The following is a 19,007-nucleotide window of genomic DNA, read 5'->3' as shown; positions in this document are numbered from 1 at the left end:
CCATTGCACCGAGGTCAACACTGGTAGGATGGTGGCCGCCATGGAGATCGTGGTCCAGGACTTCGCTCCTGCACTGCTGAGCGGGCTCAACTCCATCACTGATACCATAGTTGGCCTCCAACAGTGTGTACGTGAGAGGGGTGCCGGGCAGTTTGATCTCGCTCCAGCTACCCCTGCTCCTCAAGGAGTCAGCCTGGGGACCCCAGGCATCCACAGGGAGGAGGATCAGCAGGCGCACACTCTAGGCCCATTCATCTAGGTGACTCAGAATGAGTCCAACCAACTCCTCTTCCTCTGATCTCAGCAGCTCCAGCTCCACAGGTCAAGGATGGCGGCACTGCCACACAGCAGGACCCCCAAAGCAGCCAGGGCCCTCCAAGTCTCGGCCCTCCAGAAGGCGCCCGCCAAAGGCATCACAGACAGGGCGTCACAGTCAGCAGACTGACTCCACCTTACCTGTGGATGTCCAGGGAGCACCAAGACGTAGCAACAGGGTTAGGAAAGTTAAGAAGAATTAGTTGCACAGCCTGGGCACGGTGTTAATCACTTATACAAACTGTTCACTATTGTCAATAAACTCCCAAGAATGTCTCCCTGCCTATGGCTCCTTGTTCTGATGAGCAGTGTTCTTGTCACTCAGATGTGAAACCTTTCTGCACAAGATAAAGGAGGTGTCTCTGTCCAGGCCCTCTTCCCTGTGCTCTGTGTGGCCTTCAGGCCAAAGTGATGGTCCGGCCTCACGCTCCCTAGAAACATTACTGATGCCTGCATCTCGACAGTGCTGGTCATTGCTGCCAAAATGTAAAGGGTAGCCGCCACAGAGTTCTCTCCTTCTCTTGGTGTGCTCTCAGCACCTTTAAGGAGGGGCTGGCCCCCATTTCTTCAGCATCTGTGACCACTGATGCTGTGCTCCGGCTCCTGAAGGGCTCAAAGGCTGAAGGCGGACAAAGGATCAGATGCTTCTAAAGTTTCATGGCTGCGTCTCTATAATATAACCCTGATCACAGAGCGCAAGCAATCTGCCCTCGGTCAGACAGGAGTCAGACACTCTCAGAGGTTATGTGAAGATTTATGTAGTGTCCTCACTGCATGACATCATCGTCCTGCAATCAAGCAACTGCATCTCCATGATAGGAACAATCTCACAGAGGGTATTCGTGCTGCCATAAGCCAGGCTGGAGACAAACTTTCACAGATGCCAAGTGAGGAACTATGGGGTCATCTCACTGCATGTCGTCATCATCCTCCACAAATCTAGCAACTATGAGGGCCTCCTGAGTGCATCTGCCTCATCTAGCCAGTGCGAGGGCCTCATCCCTGTCATTGACGCCTCAAAGGACCTCCTCAGTTTCTTCCCCAACAGCGTCCTCCTCATTGGAGATGTGCAGCTCCTCCATCTCCTCCTCAAGCCAGCTCATCTCCCCGTTGGAGCGCCAGGTTGAAAAGGGTTCAGTAGGCGACGATGATGGGTGACACCCTCTGCGGGCTGTGTTGCAGGGCTCCACCAGACCGGTCCAAGCCACGGAACCTCATCTTCAGCTTCCCGATGGTCTGCTCCACCAAGTTGCGAGCTGCAGCATAAGCCTCATTATAGCATCACTCTGCTGCAGTCTGAGGCCACCACACAGCTGTCATCAGCCATGGCCTCTGCAGGTAGCCCTGGTCTCCGAGGAGCAATCCCTGCAGCTCCTGGAAGATTCCAGGGATCTGTGACCAATTGAGGATGTAGGTGTCGTGCACACTCCCTGGAAACCATGCGCACACCTGCAGGATGTCTTTCTGGTGGTCGCACACCAGCTGCACATTGAGCGAATGGAACCCCTTGCAGTTGATGTAGTCCACCGTGTGTTGCGATGGAGATCTGAGTGCCACATGAGTGCAGTCAATCACACCCTGCACCTGTGTGAAACCCGAGATCTGGGCAAATCCAATCACTCTCAAATCCTGGCTGTCCTGGTCCCGGGTGAAATGAACAAAGCCGTGTGCCCTCGCAAAGATGGCATCCATGACCTCATGGATGCATTTGTGGGTGGAGGCTTGTGAGATCCCACAAGCGGTCACCTGTGGAGCCCTGAAAGGAGCCACTGTCGTAGAAATTGAGCACCGTGGCCACTCTCACGGCCACTGGATGCCCTCCCTCCATGTCCCCGTGGCGCCAAATGCTGCAGTAGCTGGTAGATATGACCGACCAGGTCCCTAGACATGCAAAATCTTTGGTGACACTGGTTCTCAGTCATCTGCAGGAATGAAAGGCGGAGTCTATAGGCCCTGCGATGGCCTGTTGTGGCTCTTTGACAGCGTGTGCGGGAGCCCCAGCCTCCCCTTCTTCCTGAGGTTGCTGCTCCTGCCTCTGCACAGCCAGGAGTTTCAGTTGCTCTCTCCTCCGTCATCTTCGCGCTCTGTAGGCCATCAGGCATACAGCTAGTTCACTAGGCTCCGTGATCCTGATGTACTCCTCCTCCACGATGAAAGAGAGAGAGACACGTGGTTAGCATGGGTGTACTAAGAACCTGTCCTGATTAAGTGTGACAACCCCCTTAACGCTTTCTGGAGAGTGCTGGCCACCACTTGGATGGCCAGAGATTAATGTGCCGCATGGCTGCCCTGTTAGCTTGAACCATGGGGGAGACTGGTTCAAACCGGGATGCTGACATTGCAAGGGGCTGTGAGCGCCTCCAGCAACGTCTGCTCCATGGCCAGCTTTAGCAAGGAGATTGTACAAGATGTGCAGTTGTTCAACTGTTCTGCAGTCCACTAAAATGTTCATGAATTTGCAGTCTGTGTCGGGGGACAGGGGAAAGCTCTGGAGCACTTCGTGGAACTTTGATACCTCTGTGTTGTTTGAGTGGGCAGATAAGCTATGAGCCCGACCCCAATCATATCAACGTGGCTGCGTCTGAACTGTCTCAGTTGCAGAGGGTCACTTTCCACAGGTTTCCCGAATGCGTGGCCACTTCCCTTATCCACCCTACCCCCCCACCCCACCATGAATGCTTGTGCGCTATATTCAACGGCAAGGCTGCCCTTAACCACCCCACCCCCGCCACAAGTCGCCTCAATGGCAAGCCTGCCCTTAATCCTGATTCCCCTGCAGCTTGAAGTCCAACAGGCGACCCTGGTGAGCGATGTACAACGTTACTGTCTACTGTCTGACCTCTGAGTTCCTGTCAAAGTGCATGCTGTTGTGAAACACATGGGTATGCTTTCCCGTTGATGTGAACGGATAATCCAGCAAGGGGAGATGATTCCTGTGGGCTGGCCTGATAATGATATTCTGATGTATTACAATGAGGTTCCCAACATCTGATGGCAGGAAACGCGGCCTGCCATTGGTGGGTTGATTGGATGATCGCGAACTGGTTTCATGCCGCCGTGAAACTGATCACGCCATATTGTCCGCTCACAACACCGATCACGCCAATGCCAGTGGGCACGGAAAATTCCGCCCTTGGTGTGGGATTAAGGACACAGGCAGAGTTTTGGATGACCTCATGTTTACAAAGGGTAAAATGTGAAATGTCAGCCAGGAGTAGGTAGGATAGTCTAGCCTAGAGATAAAAAGTCATAATGAGGGTTTCAGCAGATGGTGTGAGGCAAGGCGAAGTCAGGCAATATTATCAAGGTGGAAATAGACAGAGTTGTTGATGGTTCTGATATGTGGTTGGAAGCTCATTAAAAGTTCAAATATGACACCAGTGTTGTGAACAGCTTCGTTTTGTATGGGACAATTGCCAGGGAGAGAGATAGTCAGTAGCTTGGGAGTGGAGTTTGTACCAGAGACCGACCACAATGGCTTCAGGCTTCCAATATTTAATGGAAGAAATTTCTGCTCATTCATTTAAACAGTCTGATATTTTAGCAACAGTGGAGGAGTCGAGAGAGGTAGAGCTGGGTGTTGTCAGCTTACACCTGAAAAACTATTGCTGTGCTTTTGGATGATTTTGCTGAGGGGCAGCATGTAGATGAGAGATAGTTAATATTAAAGAAGCTACATTAATACAAGTTGTTATTGTGTTTAAGAGGAAGAGCTCTGCTGTTTGATATTTTTAGTATAACTGTAAATTATAGTGGTTTTTCTATTTTTGTGAAATTATAAGTAGAAACATCTAAAACTTTAGTATTAAAGAGTCAATTTAAATATAAATTATATTTGTGCATAAACCTTACTACAAAAATGACACACATTCTGGGTCACCTAAAAATTTGATAGAACAAAAGTAAAGTCAAAAACTATGCGAGTTTACAAATGGCTCATTTTATCATCACAGTAATACTATTGATTATTAAAGGGAAGTTTAATTTAGTTGCTCCTTTGCAGGGACATTTTTCCTTTTGATTGGAAAGACTTATATATGTGATTAAAAGTCTAAATATCTATGCAAGAAGGTCTAAATGGTGTATAGAGGTAATAATAAATAAAATTCAGCACCTTCTACGACAATATTTCCCCTTTCCACAACAAATATTTCCTCTCTACATATGTGACAAAATTGTGAAGCTGTTGTTTCCAAAATGAGCTTAATATTTTATTACAGCAGGCAGAGTTAAATTCATCCTCCTCATTGAGAGTTCAACTTTTAGCACTTACCAAAGCGCGGAGTTCTGTCAGAATATTTGATATTGTTGCATTTGGATCATCATATTCTTGGGGCTGTTCAAAAAAGCGTCCTGTCTGGTTTAACAACCAAGCCGCCAGAGATGTAAACATGTAGAACTGTTCGCCAGGGTTTGTAGGGAGAGCAAAATAGTGTCTGTTCAAATAAATATTTAATAAATAGAATATATCCATCAACGTGCAGACTGATTGATTATATTCTACATGGTGACTATTTAAGATCACAGGTGCTCCATATGCTCCACTGCCTCTCCTGCCCTCCCCAGACCATTCATTATTTAAAATTTGTTGGAGCTGATACAAAGCTATTGAGAAGACCAGAGATATGTAACAACTCATTTGAAGATTTGGAAGCAACTGAGTAAATAGCTGCAGTGGTTTTACAGAAGTGTCAGGCTTAAGGCTCTAGATCTGCTTTAGATAACATTCGAGGATAGAGGGTGCAGGGAATACTATGTGAGAATATAAAATATGGAATGATAAATGGTAATAACCCACTGAAACTCAATATTTCCAACAGTCCACATAAACTTCATACTGCATGAATATAAAGACAGATGAAGCTGCTTGAAAGTTCAAAATAAGTATAAATAGAAATTAAAGATTACAAGCTTCTTCTATGTTGACTGCTTTTCTGTTATTTTGGAATACTGATTGTGAAAAGCTTGCATATAACCAGAACAGGGAAATTCAACACAAATATTTCAACTGAACTTGCCAGACAAAGATAACACAGCAAATATAAAGAACATAAGAATCGTAATACTGTTATAGTAATAACAGCTCAGTCTATACATGGATAACATTTAGAGTGGGCCAGAGAGTAGCACAAGTCCACTGCACTTGTGCCAGTATTAGCTTTCCAACTGAAGCTAATTAATAGAAATATAGTTTATGTTCTTTTACAAAAGCTTAGCCAATTCTTAAATTATGGTGTTATTGCTCAATAGCCTTTTGTAAAAGTGTTCATTCTTTTAAGTCTGCCAAAAAAAAAATTCTCCCACCCCCTTTGGGATGATTCTCAGTTTACCCCCTTGTTACTGATTCTTGAACCACCACAAATATTTTCACTATTTACTCTGAAAAGTTTTCATAACTGAAAACTTCCATTAGATTTTCCTTTAACATTTTTGTTCTAGTGATAAACACTGTTTTTCCCCCAAACTTTTCTTCACAACTATAACCAGTCAGCCTTAACTCAGTGATGGACATTCATGTCTGAGTTGGCAAATTGTGGGCTCAAGTCTCACTCCAGAAACACTAGCACATAATCCAGGCTGGAGGTACCATCTTTCAGATGATACATTCAACCAAAAGACACATTTGTCCTTTTTTGCTGAATACACCCACCACCATTCAAAGAACAGCAGTGGCATCCTCAAAGTTGGCCATATCTATCACTCAACCAACACCAAAAACAGATAAAAGCAAAAAACTGCGGATGCTGGAAATCCAAAACAAAAACAAAAATACCTGGAAAAACTCAGCAGGTCTGGCAGCATCTGTGGAGAGGAGCACAATTAACGTTTCGAGTCCGCATGACTTTTCAACAGAACTAAGGAAAATAGAAAAGGGGTGAAATATAAGCTGGTTTAAGGGGGGAGGGGGTGGGACAAGAAGAGCTGGATAGAGGGCCAGTGATAGGTGGAGATAACCAAAAGATGTCACAGACAAAAGGTCAAAGAGGTGTTGAATGTGGTGATATTATCTAAAGGAATGTGCTAATTAAGGGTAGAAAGCAGGACAAGCAAGTTACAGATAGCCTTAGTGGGGGTGGGGTGAAGGAATCGAGAAAGGCTAAAAGGTAGAGATAAAACAATGGATGGAAATACATTTAAAAATAATGGAAATAGGTGGAAAAAGAAAAATCTATATAAATTATTGGAAAAAACAAAAAGGAGGGGGAAAATCGGAAAGGGGGTGGGGATGGAGGAGAGAGTTCATGATCTAAAATTGTTGAACTCAGTATTCAGTCCGGAAGGCTGTAAAGTGCCTAGTCGGAAGATGAGGTGCTGTTCCTCCAGTTTGCGTTGAGCTTCACTGGAACAATGCAGCAAGCCAAGGCCGGACATGTGGGCATGAGAGCAGGGTGGAGTGTTGAAATGGCAAGCGACAGGGAGGTCTGGGTAATGTCTGCGGACAGACCGAAGGTGTTCTGCAAAGCGGTCATCCAGTCTGCGTTTGGTCTCTCCAATGTAGAGGAAACCGCATTGGGAGCAACGAATGCAGTAGACTAAGTTGAGGGAAGTGCAAGTGAAATGCTGCTTCAATTGAAATGAGTGTTTGGGCCCTTGGACGGTGAGGAGAGGTGAAGTAAAGGGGCAGGTGTTGCATGGGAAGGTGCCATGGGAGGGGGTTGAGGTGTAGGGGGTGATGGAGGAGTGGACCAGGGTGTCACGGAGGGAATGATCCCTACGGAATGCCGCCGGGGGGGGGTGAAGGGAAAATGTGTTTGGTGGTGGCATCATGCTGGAGTTGGCGGAAATGGCGGAGGATGATCCTTTGAATGTGGAGGCTGGTGGGGTGATAAGTGAGGACAAGGGGGACCCTATCATGTTTCTGGGAGGGAGGTGAGGGCGGATGCGCGGGAGATGGGCCGGACACGGTTGAGGGCCCTGTCAACCACTGTGGGTGGAAACAGATGGTCAGGTCATTTATTAGATTGCTGTTTGTGGAACCTTGCTGTGCACATGCATTCCTCTATATTTTAACAGTGACTACACTTCAAAAGTGCTCTTTGGCTGTGAAGGGCTTTGGGACATTAAATGCGCTATATAAACGCATGTTCTTTCTTTTCTGTCATTCCTGGTGGTATTTTAGTCTATCTTGGCCGTACCCTTTCTACAACGGAGTGGCCACTGCACACGATTATGGCCTAACCAATGTATTGTACAGATCGCCTGCTTTTTAACATTCAAAGCTCCGATGTAGGAAACTCAGAGTGCCCGTGGGGCGTTGGATACTAAGCAGGGCCAAGGGGGAGCTATTCGAGATTCTCCTCTAATTAAGATCCTGAGGGCTGGGGGCCTGGGGGGGGGGGGCGCACGGTGCAGCTGCCTCCCGTCCCCTGGGGCGGCGGCCCGGCGCCCACCTGGACAAGGGTTTCATGTTGTTCCTCCGGATCAAATCCTCCTCATAGTTCATCAGCTTCAGCTTGTCCAGCAGGTCCTCCATGGTGACAAACATCTGATAGGCAGCGCCCGGGCCCCGCTCCCCTTCATCACCTCGCCGGCCGTCGTCGGCCATCGCAGCAGCCTGGGCCGGCGCTGCCGCTCAGTGACTCGGCCTCTCCGGTTTATTCGCCCCAGAACCGCCCGCTCAGCTCGGCTCGGCCAGGCTCGCGGACGGGTCCCTGATGTAAAAATTAAACGGTTAAAGCGCCCGCCCAATTCGAACTGAACACTGCGTATCCAGGAAGTGAGGACAGCAGCGAGTGCGGTTGTCAAGGAGCCCAGGAAAGGGGATGTTGTGCACCATCAGCTGCTGGCAATTATCAACAACTATAGCTTACATTTATACAGAGACTTTCATCTAGTAAAACATCCCAAGGTACTTCACATGAACTAACATATGATTATAATATAAAATAAAATGAAAGCAAACTACTGCTGATGCTGGAGATCTGAAATTTAAAAAAAAAGTGCTGGAAAAACTCAGCAGGTTCGGCAGCATCTATGGAGATAGAAACAGAATTGAGGGTTTAAGCCCAAAATGACTTCTGGGGAGCTCTTAAAATAAAATGACACTGAGCCACATAAGGAGATAATAGTTCGGATGACCAAAAGCTTCGTCAGAGAGGCAGGTTTTAAGGAGTGTCTTAAAGGAGGAATGCGAGATAGAGAGGATTAGGGAGGGAAGTCCAGAGCTTAGGGCCATGGCAGATGGTCACTAACGATGGAGCAAATAAAATTGGGGATTTTTAAAATTCATTTATACGATATGGGTGTCGCTGGCTAAGTCAACATTTATTGCCCATCCCTAATTGAGAAGGTGGTAGTAGGCTGCCTTCTTGAACCGTTGTAGTCCACGTGTGTAGGTACACCAACAGTGCTATTAGGGAGTTCTAGGATTTTGACCCAGTAACACTGAAGTCAGGATGGTGAATGGCTTGGAGGGGAACTTCCAGGTGGTGGTGTTCCCATGTATCTGTTGCTCTTGTCTTTCTAGATGGTAGCAGTCATGGGTTTGGAATGTGCTACCTAAGGAGCCTTGGTGAGTTTCTGCGGTGCATCTTGTAGATGGTACACGATGCTGGCACTGTTCGTCGGTGGTGGAGGGAGTGATTGTGGAAGGGGTGCCAATCAAGTGGGCTGCTTTGTCCTGGATGGTGTGAAGCTTCTTAAGTGTTGTTGGAGCTGCACTCATCCAGGCAAGCGGGGAGTATTCCTCACACTCCTGAATTGTGCCTTGTAGATGGTGGACAGGCTTTGCGGAGTCAGGAGATGAGTTACTCACCACAGGATTCCTAGCCTCTGACCTGCTCTTGTAGCCACAGTATTTATATGGATCAAAAGGCCAGAATTAGAGGAGCACAGATATCTTGTAGAGTTGTAGCACTACCATCTTGTTACAGTTTGTAGCCAGCAGTTAGAACTGTATTGAACTGTATAGAACTGTAACTGTTAGTAACTGTATTACCAACACTTTAAAAAAAAATTATATTCACCAACCAATTGGAGGACGTCACTAAAATTGGAAAGATAAGATAAATCAGGAAAATGCAGTTAGGTAAGGCCGAGCTTGAATTGTAATAGCCTGATGTTTCTAATATTATCAACTATTATCAAATACAACAATGCCCAACCAATACAGTTAATGATCAGTTCAGTGTCAGCTATAGCTCATGGTAGCGCCTATCGTGATCTCAAGATGTCCTAAAGCAGTTCACAGCTAATGACAGCTGCTTTTGAAATGTAGGGATGGTATTTACAGTGGGAAGGATTACCCACAACCCCCTCCCTTCCACCCACCCCGGCCCCATCAACACAACCAAAAAGTCCGTTGGCACTGATATTACACTGAGGGTAGCCGTAATTGGTTCAGAGTGGCATTTCCACCCTGATCTGGGTGGAAGTGCTACTGTTGAGAGTGTCAGAAATGCGTGGTGGTCACTGCTGGGATTACAAACAGTACCCGGGAAGAAGTGTCATGGATCCCGGAGTTCAGTAAGTTGAGGGATTTTGGACAGGCCTGCTTGGCAGACTCCAGCCAGGGCGTGGGAGAAGTTGAAGCCATGTTTTAGAGGCTGGGGGACGGTTAAAGGGGATCACAACCTTGAAGGAGGAGTGCTTCTGATGGGCACAGGGGACCCCGCCAAAGGAGTTAACCCCTCTCTTCCTGCCCAATAGCAGCCCACGCAGTGAAAACTATTGGGCTGCCTACCTTGCTTTTGCCTTCCCCTGCCGCATGTATTTTAATGGCAGAAGTGCGATGAGGCTCTTAAGTGACCATTAACTGAAACAAATTAGGCCTCGGTTTAACATGTTACCAGAAAGATGACCTTTCCCCCTCTACAATTTAGCACTCCTAGGCACTGCACTTAAGTGCCTGCCTAATTTGCGTGCTTACGTCTCTATGAGTGGGGCTTGAATTCATGACCTCCTGCCACCTCTGAGCCAAAGCTAACAACCATGTGACGACAAACCAAGAAAAATTTGGAAAACATTTAAACAATATATTTTCCCCATAGATACATTTTACTTGCATATTTTTCCTTGTACTTTTTCTTTCAGCTGCTTTGGCATTTTCCACCCTCTTCCATTCTTTGGGTGGAATTTTGCTGGTCCCGATGTGACAGGCTTGGAGGTGGGGTGCCAGTAAAATTCTGGAATGGATCCCCGACATCTTCCGCCATCAGCCAATTTTACCAGGTGGGTCGGGCAATGGGATTAGGACCATGCAGGCCAGTGGCGGGCAGGCAGTTGAGCATGTTAAGCAGTCAATTGACCACAATTTTACACAGGTTTTACCATTTTCCATGGATGCATTTATTCTATGGAGCTTCAGTGGCTCGCCAGCTCAAAGGAGGCGAGAGCTCAGTGGCAGGTTGGCTGAAATGAGCGGCCATTTAGGTCTGCTGCATTTACAAACAGGCAGGCTCAGGTCAGAGAATCGAAATCTGAGACCATTAGCGGGATTGTGGGGTATAAGGTCGTAGCAGAGGGCTGTCGGTGGAAGGAAGTCTCCCAGGTCCCCTGCAGTGAGTGCAAGCAACACAAGGTTGGGGGAGGGTCAGAGCCATAATACCATGAAGGCTCCAAAGCTAAATGGGTGCCCTGCTCTCAGAGGTTGATTCCTCAAGTGATGTGGAGAGTGGGAGAGAGAGACAGCACCACATGGGGAGGGTCAGCAGTAAGCAGAGAAGCACCAGGCCATGGAATGCTATCCTTTATTACAAGAGGAATTAAACATAAATGTAAGGCTGTTATGCTTTAATTATACAGGGCATTGGTGAGACCGCATCTCGAATATTGTGTGCTGTTTTGGTCTCCTTTTTTAAGGAAGGATGTAAATGCATTGGGGGCGGTTCACAGTGGGTTTACTAGATTGATATCTGGAATGAGTGGGTTGTCTTATGAGGATAGGTTGGACAGGATGGGCTTGTTTCTATTCAAGTTTAGAAGAGTGAGGGGTGACTTGATTAAAGTATATAAGATCCTGAATGGCCTTGACAAGGTGGACATGGAAAGGATGTTTCCTCTTGTGGGTGAATCCAGAACTCGAGGGCACTGTTTTAAAATTAGGGGTTGCCCTTATAGGACAGAGGTGAGGCGAAATTTTTTCTCTGAGTGTTGTGCGACTTTGGAACTCTCTGCCTCAGAAGATGGTGGAGGCGGGGTCACTGAATATTTTTGAGGCAGAGGTAGATATATTCTTGTTAGGCAAGGGAGTCAAAGGTTATCGGGGGTAGGTGGGAATGTGAAACTCGAAACACAAACAGATCAGCCGTGATCTTGTTGAATGGCGAAGCAGGATCGAGGGGCCGAATGGCCTACTTCTGCTCCTATTTTGTATATATGTTCGTATGTAGGCGCAGATGAAATGTACCCCAGGCTGCTATTGGGAAGAAATAAAAGCTGCAACCATCATTTTCCAATCTCTCTGGCTGCAGGCATGATGCCTCCAGAGGACTGGAGGACTGCTAATGTTTAAAAGCTAATTATAGACCAGTAGTGAGAAAATTATTGGAAAAAATTCTGAGAGTGATGGTATAAATAATTTAGGGAGGTATGGATTAATCAAGGACAGTCAGCATGGATATTTTAAGGAAAGGTTGTGTCTAACTAATGGGTGTTTTTGTGACTGGAAGGCTATTTCCAGTGAGTTCCAGAGGGCTCAGTGCTAGGTCCCTTGCTGTTTGCGGTGTATATTAATAATTTAGACTTAAATGAAGGGGCATGATTAAGAAGTTTGCAGATGTTTCGAAAATTGGCAATGTGGTTAATTGTGAGGAAGAAAGCTGAACTTCAAAGGAAGATATCAGTGGACAGGTCAGGTGGGTAGAAAAGTGTAAGGAATGCATTTGGGAAGCAAAAATATGGCAAGGGAATATGCAATAAATAGTAGGATTCTCAGAAATGTGGAGAAGTAGCGGGACCTTGGAATATATGGCCAGAATTTGCCATTCTGGGCCTATGTCCCGTGGCAGGCGTGGGAACTGGGAGTGTTTCCTGTTGCAGAGCCTGGTGGGAATTTGCCCTGAAACGCACAATGCTGGCTCATTAATTATGCAATCAGGGGTTTCCGATGTATTGTGCTGCGGGACCAGCTGGATGACGTGTGCCCTTATGTCATATCCAGGCGTCATCTTTAAAAGCTGTTCAGACATCAAGTTCTTTGTCGCGAACCCACTGTGGAAGGAGGAGATGGCCCTCCGATCCCCGGGAGCTGTGGCCCCCAGATTCAGTGACTCTTTCTGTGAAGTGCCGTTCATGCAGTGGAGGCCAGGGGGGGCATCCTGTACCCAGAGGATGGAAAGAGGAGGCTGCGCCGTGTGACCAACCCTGCATGGGACAAAGTCGCCAGGGTGTTCAGTGCCCACGACTTCCACTGGAGGACTGCCCTGCAGTGCTGGAAACGAATGAATGACCTCAGCTGCACCGCCAGTGTAAATGAACCTTCAACTGCTCACACTCACTCACTGAATGGTAGAAGGGACATGAACGTTAGTGGCAAGGGTACCATCTGTGCGGCTGATGCATAAAAGAGTTACTTAACCATCAAAGCCCCACTGCAGTCCATCTAGTCTGCAGGTGGAGAGGCCACTGTAGGTTCATGACCCTTCCACACAGAGAGCTCAGATGCTGGTGTGGGGTGGAGAGGAGGGGGAAAAGGGGTTCGGCGTTGAAGCACCAGCAAGCCCTGCTAATGAAATGTCTCTGTGAGCCTTATCCTTCTATCTGCATAGGCTCACTGCTCCGGAGGGTGCTGCCCAGAACCCCTGTGGATAACTTGCAGTGCATCAATCACATGGCACACAATCCAATTGGTTATTTGTAAGGCTGAAAGCATGAGAAAGATACATGAAACCCAATTGCTCTCAACCTCATCTCTTTCTTAGAGCAGGAAGAGGTACGACACAACAGGAGATGGGAGGGGGAGCCTGCCTGAACTGAGGAACCACAGAGTTTGAGGAGCGGGCAGCTGAGCTGGCAAGGAAGGAACCGGACTGAGCCTGGGCAGGTGGAGAGGTCAGCAGCTGGCCTACATCCAGTAAGGATCCAATGCATAATGTAGTCACATAAAAACCTAAGGGTCATACGTTCCTCCATACTGGAAGCAGCTCATGCAGTCATTCACTCTCTCCTCTCTCACTTACTGGTGCCAGCAGGAAGAGGGCAATGCCAGAAGAAGAAGTCCTGTCCAGCAGTACCCCCATCCCTCAGAGGACCGAGGACATTGGGGAGGAGAAAGTGCACCTGTGGAGCCGTCACAGCAGTCATCTGCACCTTCCACCAGCCCAGAGACACACACCTCAATCGGTACTATATCTAGTTCAGGCAGGGTCTCACAATCTGATGGTCATCACATGGACACGTGTCCATAGCAGGAGCAGGCAGGGTCAGCCAAGCCCGCTGGCCCTCAGAGGACTGCTAGAGAAGAGGCATCGGTGACATCCAAGTTGGCCCTGCCCGAGAGGCAGAGGCCCTCAACAGATTGGCACGAGAGGCAGAGAAGTCCATCTGCCTGCTATCTGATGAAGTGGTTCTGACCTGTGCACGGATGTCTCCATGGGGAGGATGGTGAACGCCATGGAGAACCTTGTCCAACAAACAAGTTTCTGTCAGAGATGTGCGACGACCTGCACTCCACCACTGTAACCATAGGTGAGATCTTGCTGTGGCCATGCAAGAGTGGGATGGGCACCTCGACCTCCCTCCAGGTGCCCTTTCTCCTCAAGGAGTCAGGCGAAAGCCCTCAGCAACCAAAAGGGAGGAGCTGTTGAACACTCCTGGGATCTCCATTCAGGACTTCTGAGGGTGTCCAGCCCTTCGGAATCCGCCTTGCCTGTGACACCTTCAGCTTCATCTCCTGTGACCGCAGAGGGAGCAACTGCCTCACAGCAGGACAGCCAAAGTAAGCCGGGGCCCTGCAAGCTTCGTGTCTCCAGAGGACAGCTGCTAAGGTCATCCAAGACAACAGGGCAAAATGGTCAGCAAACTGCCTCCACCTCTGCTGTAGATGGCAGGGGAACACCTAGAAGAAGGGATAGGAAATGAAATATTAAGATGTTATGATTTCACAAGTGGTTGCACGGGTGCGCTATAATTGTTAATATTCTTACACTTTTGTACATAGAGTACACTTGCACTTTAATGAGGTCTGATATGATTTAATTACGATTCATAGTCATTAAGCCTGAGCTCTCCCCCCCTCCCACCCCCACTGTCTTCTGAGGGACACCCCAGGCTTGGTCGATGTCTCCTGGAATCATGCATATGCAGGGAGGCAAGGATCTTTGCCAGGGTCCTTGAGCCATGTGCAAGAGGTCTCCCGTGTACACTGAGCCTTTGCGCTTCACGCGTTCCTCTTTGAAACGCTTTAGCATTGCCAGTGCTAAATGCTGGGGTCCCCTTCAGTTGTCCAGTTGAGCTGACCTGCCGCTCCGCCCACCCCCGCTGACCCAACTGCCATGCAGCATCTCGAGATCGCCACCTTGAGGCTGTAGATAGTTGCAAGCGGCCATGGTGTGTGTGACTTTTCAGGTAGAGTCCAACACCTTCCAAGCTTCCCCCATGACCCACACCCTCCCCCTGCCCTCACATAACCATTGACCCTCCTGGTGTGACCTTAGAACTCCCCATAGTGACACTACAACCCTCCCCCATCAGACTCCTTCCCATGAAGGTGAATGTCCATGTCCCTGACCTTCCAGAGGAGCCCAGTTTATCCTGCCGATCCCCAGAATCCAGTTTTACTTCCGTGTCCCCTCCAACAACCCTCAGTATCCCTTCACCCATCATTGCAGGACCCTTGCCCTCCTACCCTACTGGCTCCAACTACCCCCTTTAATTCTCACCATTCCTTCCTATCAACAATTTCCTCCATATGCCCCCCAGGACTTATCATGGACCCCTCCCTCTGAATCCCATTCCCCTCTTTCCACCCCCCCCCATGCCCGTTCATACCTGTACACCCTGACTCCCCGTCTGCACTCCACCACCGCCCTTCCCACTCTTCCTCTCCGTACCACCCCACCCATTCCATGACTCCTGCAGCATCTCTTTTTCCCCTACCACCACCAACCTCCCCCAACTCCCTCTAGGCCTCTACACCCACCCCACGTCTTCATTCCTCTCCTCTCTATCTAATACCACCCCACTGCCCCCACCAGCACAGGCCATCACCGCCCAACAGTACCTCATGCAGCCAACTACCTGCAGCATAAAGATCCACATCCAGGAGGCTTCTGCAGTACAAAGATCCACATCCTGGAGGCTTCTGCAGTGCAAAGATCCATGTCCTGGAGGCTCCTGAAGCACAAAAATCCATGTCCAGGAGGCTCCTGCAACACAAAGATCCACATGGTAGATGCTCCACCCACCCACTGCTGCACGTGGTGTTCCAAGGTTCACGATCACTGGAGGCCTCCATCTTCCACTCTCTGTAAGATGCCCCAAGCCTTCTTCCAGGTGAGTACCGACATGTCCGCGCCACATTAGTCTGGACGTGTTCTGGACCGGCGTGATATCCCACTGGCGGTGCGGATAATTGGACAAGGGGGTACAATTCTGGTTGGGGCTTCGTCTGCATCCCATTAACAGGATGCAAAACGGATTCACGCTGGCCTCTGGCAGGAATGGTGGGAGCGCATGTTCCCACCGTCATTTCACGCCACATTGCTGCTCCCCAACCCCTCCCACCCACCATTACACCCGCTGCTGTTGGGACTGGAAAACCCCAGCCTGTGTCTCAGATTCCTGAAGGCAACAGAACAGGGAGGTAAAGAAGGCATATAGGATACTTGCTTTATTCGCCTCAGCATAGAATATATGAGCAGTGAGGTTATGCTAGAACTGTGTAAAATACTCGTCGGAGTACTGTGTAAAGTTACGGTCATCATGTTACAAAATGTAATACTGGCGAGGGTACAGAGGAGATTTATGAAGATGTTGCCAGGAAGGGAGAATTTTAACCGTGTGGAAAGATTGGATAGGCTGGCATTCTTTTCTTTGGAACAGAGGAGGCTGAGGGGAGATTTAATTGAGCTGTATAAAATTATGAGGGCCTAGTCATAGTGGATAGGAAGGACCTTTATTTGTTAGCCGAGAGGCCACTAACCGGGGTGGTGGGCGTCGGGGGTGGGGACATAGATTCAAAGTAATTGGTAGAGGATTAGAGGGGAGTTGAGGAATAATTTGTTTTATCCAGAGGGTGCTGGGAGTCAGAACTCTGTCTGAAAGGATGGTAGAGGCAGAAATTCTCATCACATTTAACAATACTTGGATATACGCATGAGGTACTGTAACCTACAGGACTACAGACTAAAAGATGGAAGGGGGGTTTTGATTGCAGAGCTCTTTTTAATTTGGCACAGATACAATGGGCTGAACGTCTTCCTTCTGTGCTGTAAATCTTTCTATGTTTCTATGTATGTTTAAAGTGGTTATGGGATCCTGATCAAGTGGACTAATTTGTCTTGAATGGTGTGGAACTTCTTGTTGTTGGAGCTGCATTCATCCAGGCAAGTGAAAAGAAAAAGAAAGGAAGATGTGCATTTATATTGCGCCTTTCACAACCATTGGACATCCCAAAGTGCTTTACAGCCAATCACAGAATCACAGAGTTGTTACAGTGCAGAAAGAGGCCATTCCACCCACTGTATTTGCACCGGCTGTCCGAATGAGCAATTCATTTAGTGCCATTCTCCTGCCTTTTCCCCACAACCCTGCACATTCTTCCTTTTCAGATAACAGTCTAATTCCCTTTTAAGTTCCTTGATTGAAGGAGGAACACTTAGGCATTGCATTCCAGACCCTAACCACCCACTGCATGAAAAAGTGCTTTCACATATCTTTTTTGCTTCTTTTGCCAATTACTTTACATATGCGCCCTCTTGTTCTCAATCCGTTCAGAAGTGGGAACAGTTTCCCCCTATCTACTCTGTCCAGACCCCTCATGATTTTGAATACCTCTATCAGATCTCCTCTTAGACTTCTCTTCTCCAAGGAAAACAGTCCTAACTTCTCCAGTCTATCTTCATAACTGAAGTTCTTAATTCCTGGAACCATTCTCACGAATCTTTTCTGCACACTTTCCAATGTCTTCACATCCTTTCTAAAGTGTGGCACCCAGAACTGGACACCATATAGCAGCTGAGGCCAAACTAGTGTCTTATACATAACCTTCTTGCTCTCATACTCTATGCCCCTGTTAGTAAAGCCTAGGATACTGTATGCTTTATTAACTATGCTCTCAACCTGTCCTGCCACCTTCAATGAATTATGCACATATACGCCCTGGTTCCTCTGCTCTTGTACACCCTTTTAGAATTGTACCCTTTATTTTATATTGTCTCTCGATATTCCATGTTCTTCCTACCTAAATGAATCACATTTCTCTGCATTGAACTTCCTCTGCCACCTGTCCGCCCATTCCACCAACTTATCTATGTCCTAGTCAAGCAACAGCCTGACATAGTCATCCTCACAGAATCATATCTTACAGATCATGTCCCAGACACCACTATCACCATCCCTAGGTATGTCCTGTCCCACCGGCAGGACTGACCCAGCAGAGGTGGCAGCACAGTGGTATACAGTCGGGAGGGAGTTGCCCAGGGACTCCTCAACATCATCGCCAGACCCCATGAAGTCTCATGGCATCAGGTCAAACATGGTCAAAGAAACCTCCTGCTGATTACCATGTACCACCCTCACTCAGCTGATGAATCGGTACTGCTCCATGTTGAACACCACTGGAGGAAGCACTGTGGGTGGCAAGGGCGCAGAATCTACTCTGGGTGGGGGACTTCAATGTCCATCACCAAGAGTGGCTCAATAGGGTCACTATTGATCGAGCTGGCCAAGTCCTAAATGACATAGCTCCTAGACTGGGTCTGCGGCAGGTGGTGAGGGAACCAACAAGAGGAAAAAACATACTTGACCACATCCTCACCAACCTGCCTGCCACAGATGCATCTGTCCATGACGTTATCAGTATAAGTGACCACTGCACAGTTGTTGTGGAGACGAAGACCCGCCTTCACATTGAGGATACGCTTCGTCATGCTGTGTGGCACTACTACCATGCTAAATGGGATAGATTACGAACTGATCCAGCAACTCAAAACTGGGCAGCCATGAGGCACTGTGGGCCATCAGCAGCAACAGAATTGTACTCAAACACAATCTGTAACCTCATGGCCCAGCATATCCCCCACTCGACCATTACCATTAAGCCAGAGGATCAACCCTGGTTCAATGAAGAGTGCAGCATGGCATGCCAGGTGCAGCACTAAAAATGAGGTGTCAACCTGGCGAAGCTGTAATAAAGGACTACTTGCGTGCCAAACAGCATAAGCAACAGGTGATAGACATTGCCAAGCAATCCCACAACCAACGGATCAGATCTAAACTCTGCAGTCCTGCCACATCTAGTCGTGAATGGCTGTGGACAATTAAACAACTCACTAGAGGAGGAGGCTAGACAAATATCTCCACCCTCAATGATGGGGGAGCCCAGCACATCAGTGCAAAAGATAAGGCCGAAGCATTTGCTACAATCTTCTGCCAGAAGTGCTGAGTGGATGATCCATCTCGGCCTCCTCCGGAGTTCCCCAGCATCACAGATGCCAGCCTTAAGCCAATTCGATTCACTCCACGTGATATCAAGGAACAGCTGAAGGCACTGGGTACTGCAAAGGCTATGTATGGGCCCTGACAATATTCCA

At 48.0% G+C, this 19,007-nt stretch overlaps 1 protein-coding gene across 1 annotated transcript in view; it reads right to left on the bottom strand.

Annotated features, from left to right (window-relative positions):
• Positions 1-8,015, bottom strand: part of ift57 (intraflagellar transport 57 homolog (Chlamydomonas)) — a 34,252-nt gene extending 26,237 nt beyond the window's left edge. The window contains exons 1-2 of the mRNA XM_078538506.1: positions 7,707-8,015; positions 4,589-4,751 (exon numbers count right to left, since the gene is read on the bottom strand). Coding sequence (XP_078394632.1) covers positions 4,589-4,751; positions 7,707-7,861 — 318 coding nt within the window. The 5' untranslated portion in view covers positions 7,862-8,015. The remainder of the gene's footprint in view (positions 1-4,588; positions 4,752-7,706) is intronic.
• Between the last annotated feature and the right edge of the window lie 10,992 nt (positions 8,016-19,007).

Source organism: Cetorhinus maximus, chromosome 3 (genome assembly GCF_964194155.1).
Source record: "Cetorhinus maximus chromosome 3, sCetMax3.hap1.1, whole genome shotgun sequence".
Lineage (NCBI taxonomy): Eukaryota > Metazoa > Chordata > Chondrichthyes > Lamniformes > Cetorhinidae > Cetorhinus > Cetorhinus maximus.
Note: the sequence above shows the minus strand (reverse complement) of the source record. Positions and strands in the feature narration are given on the sequence as shown.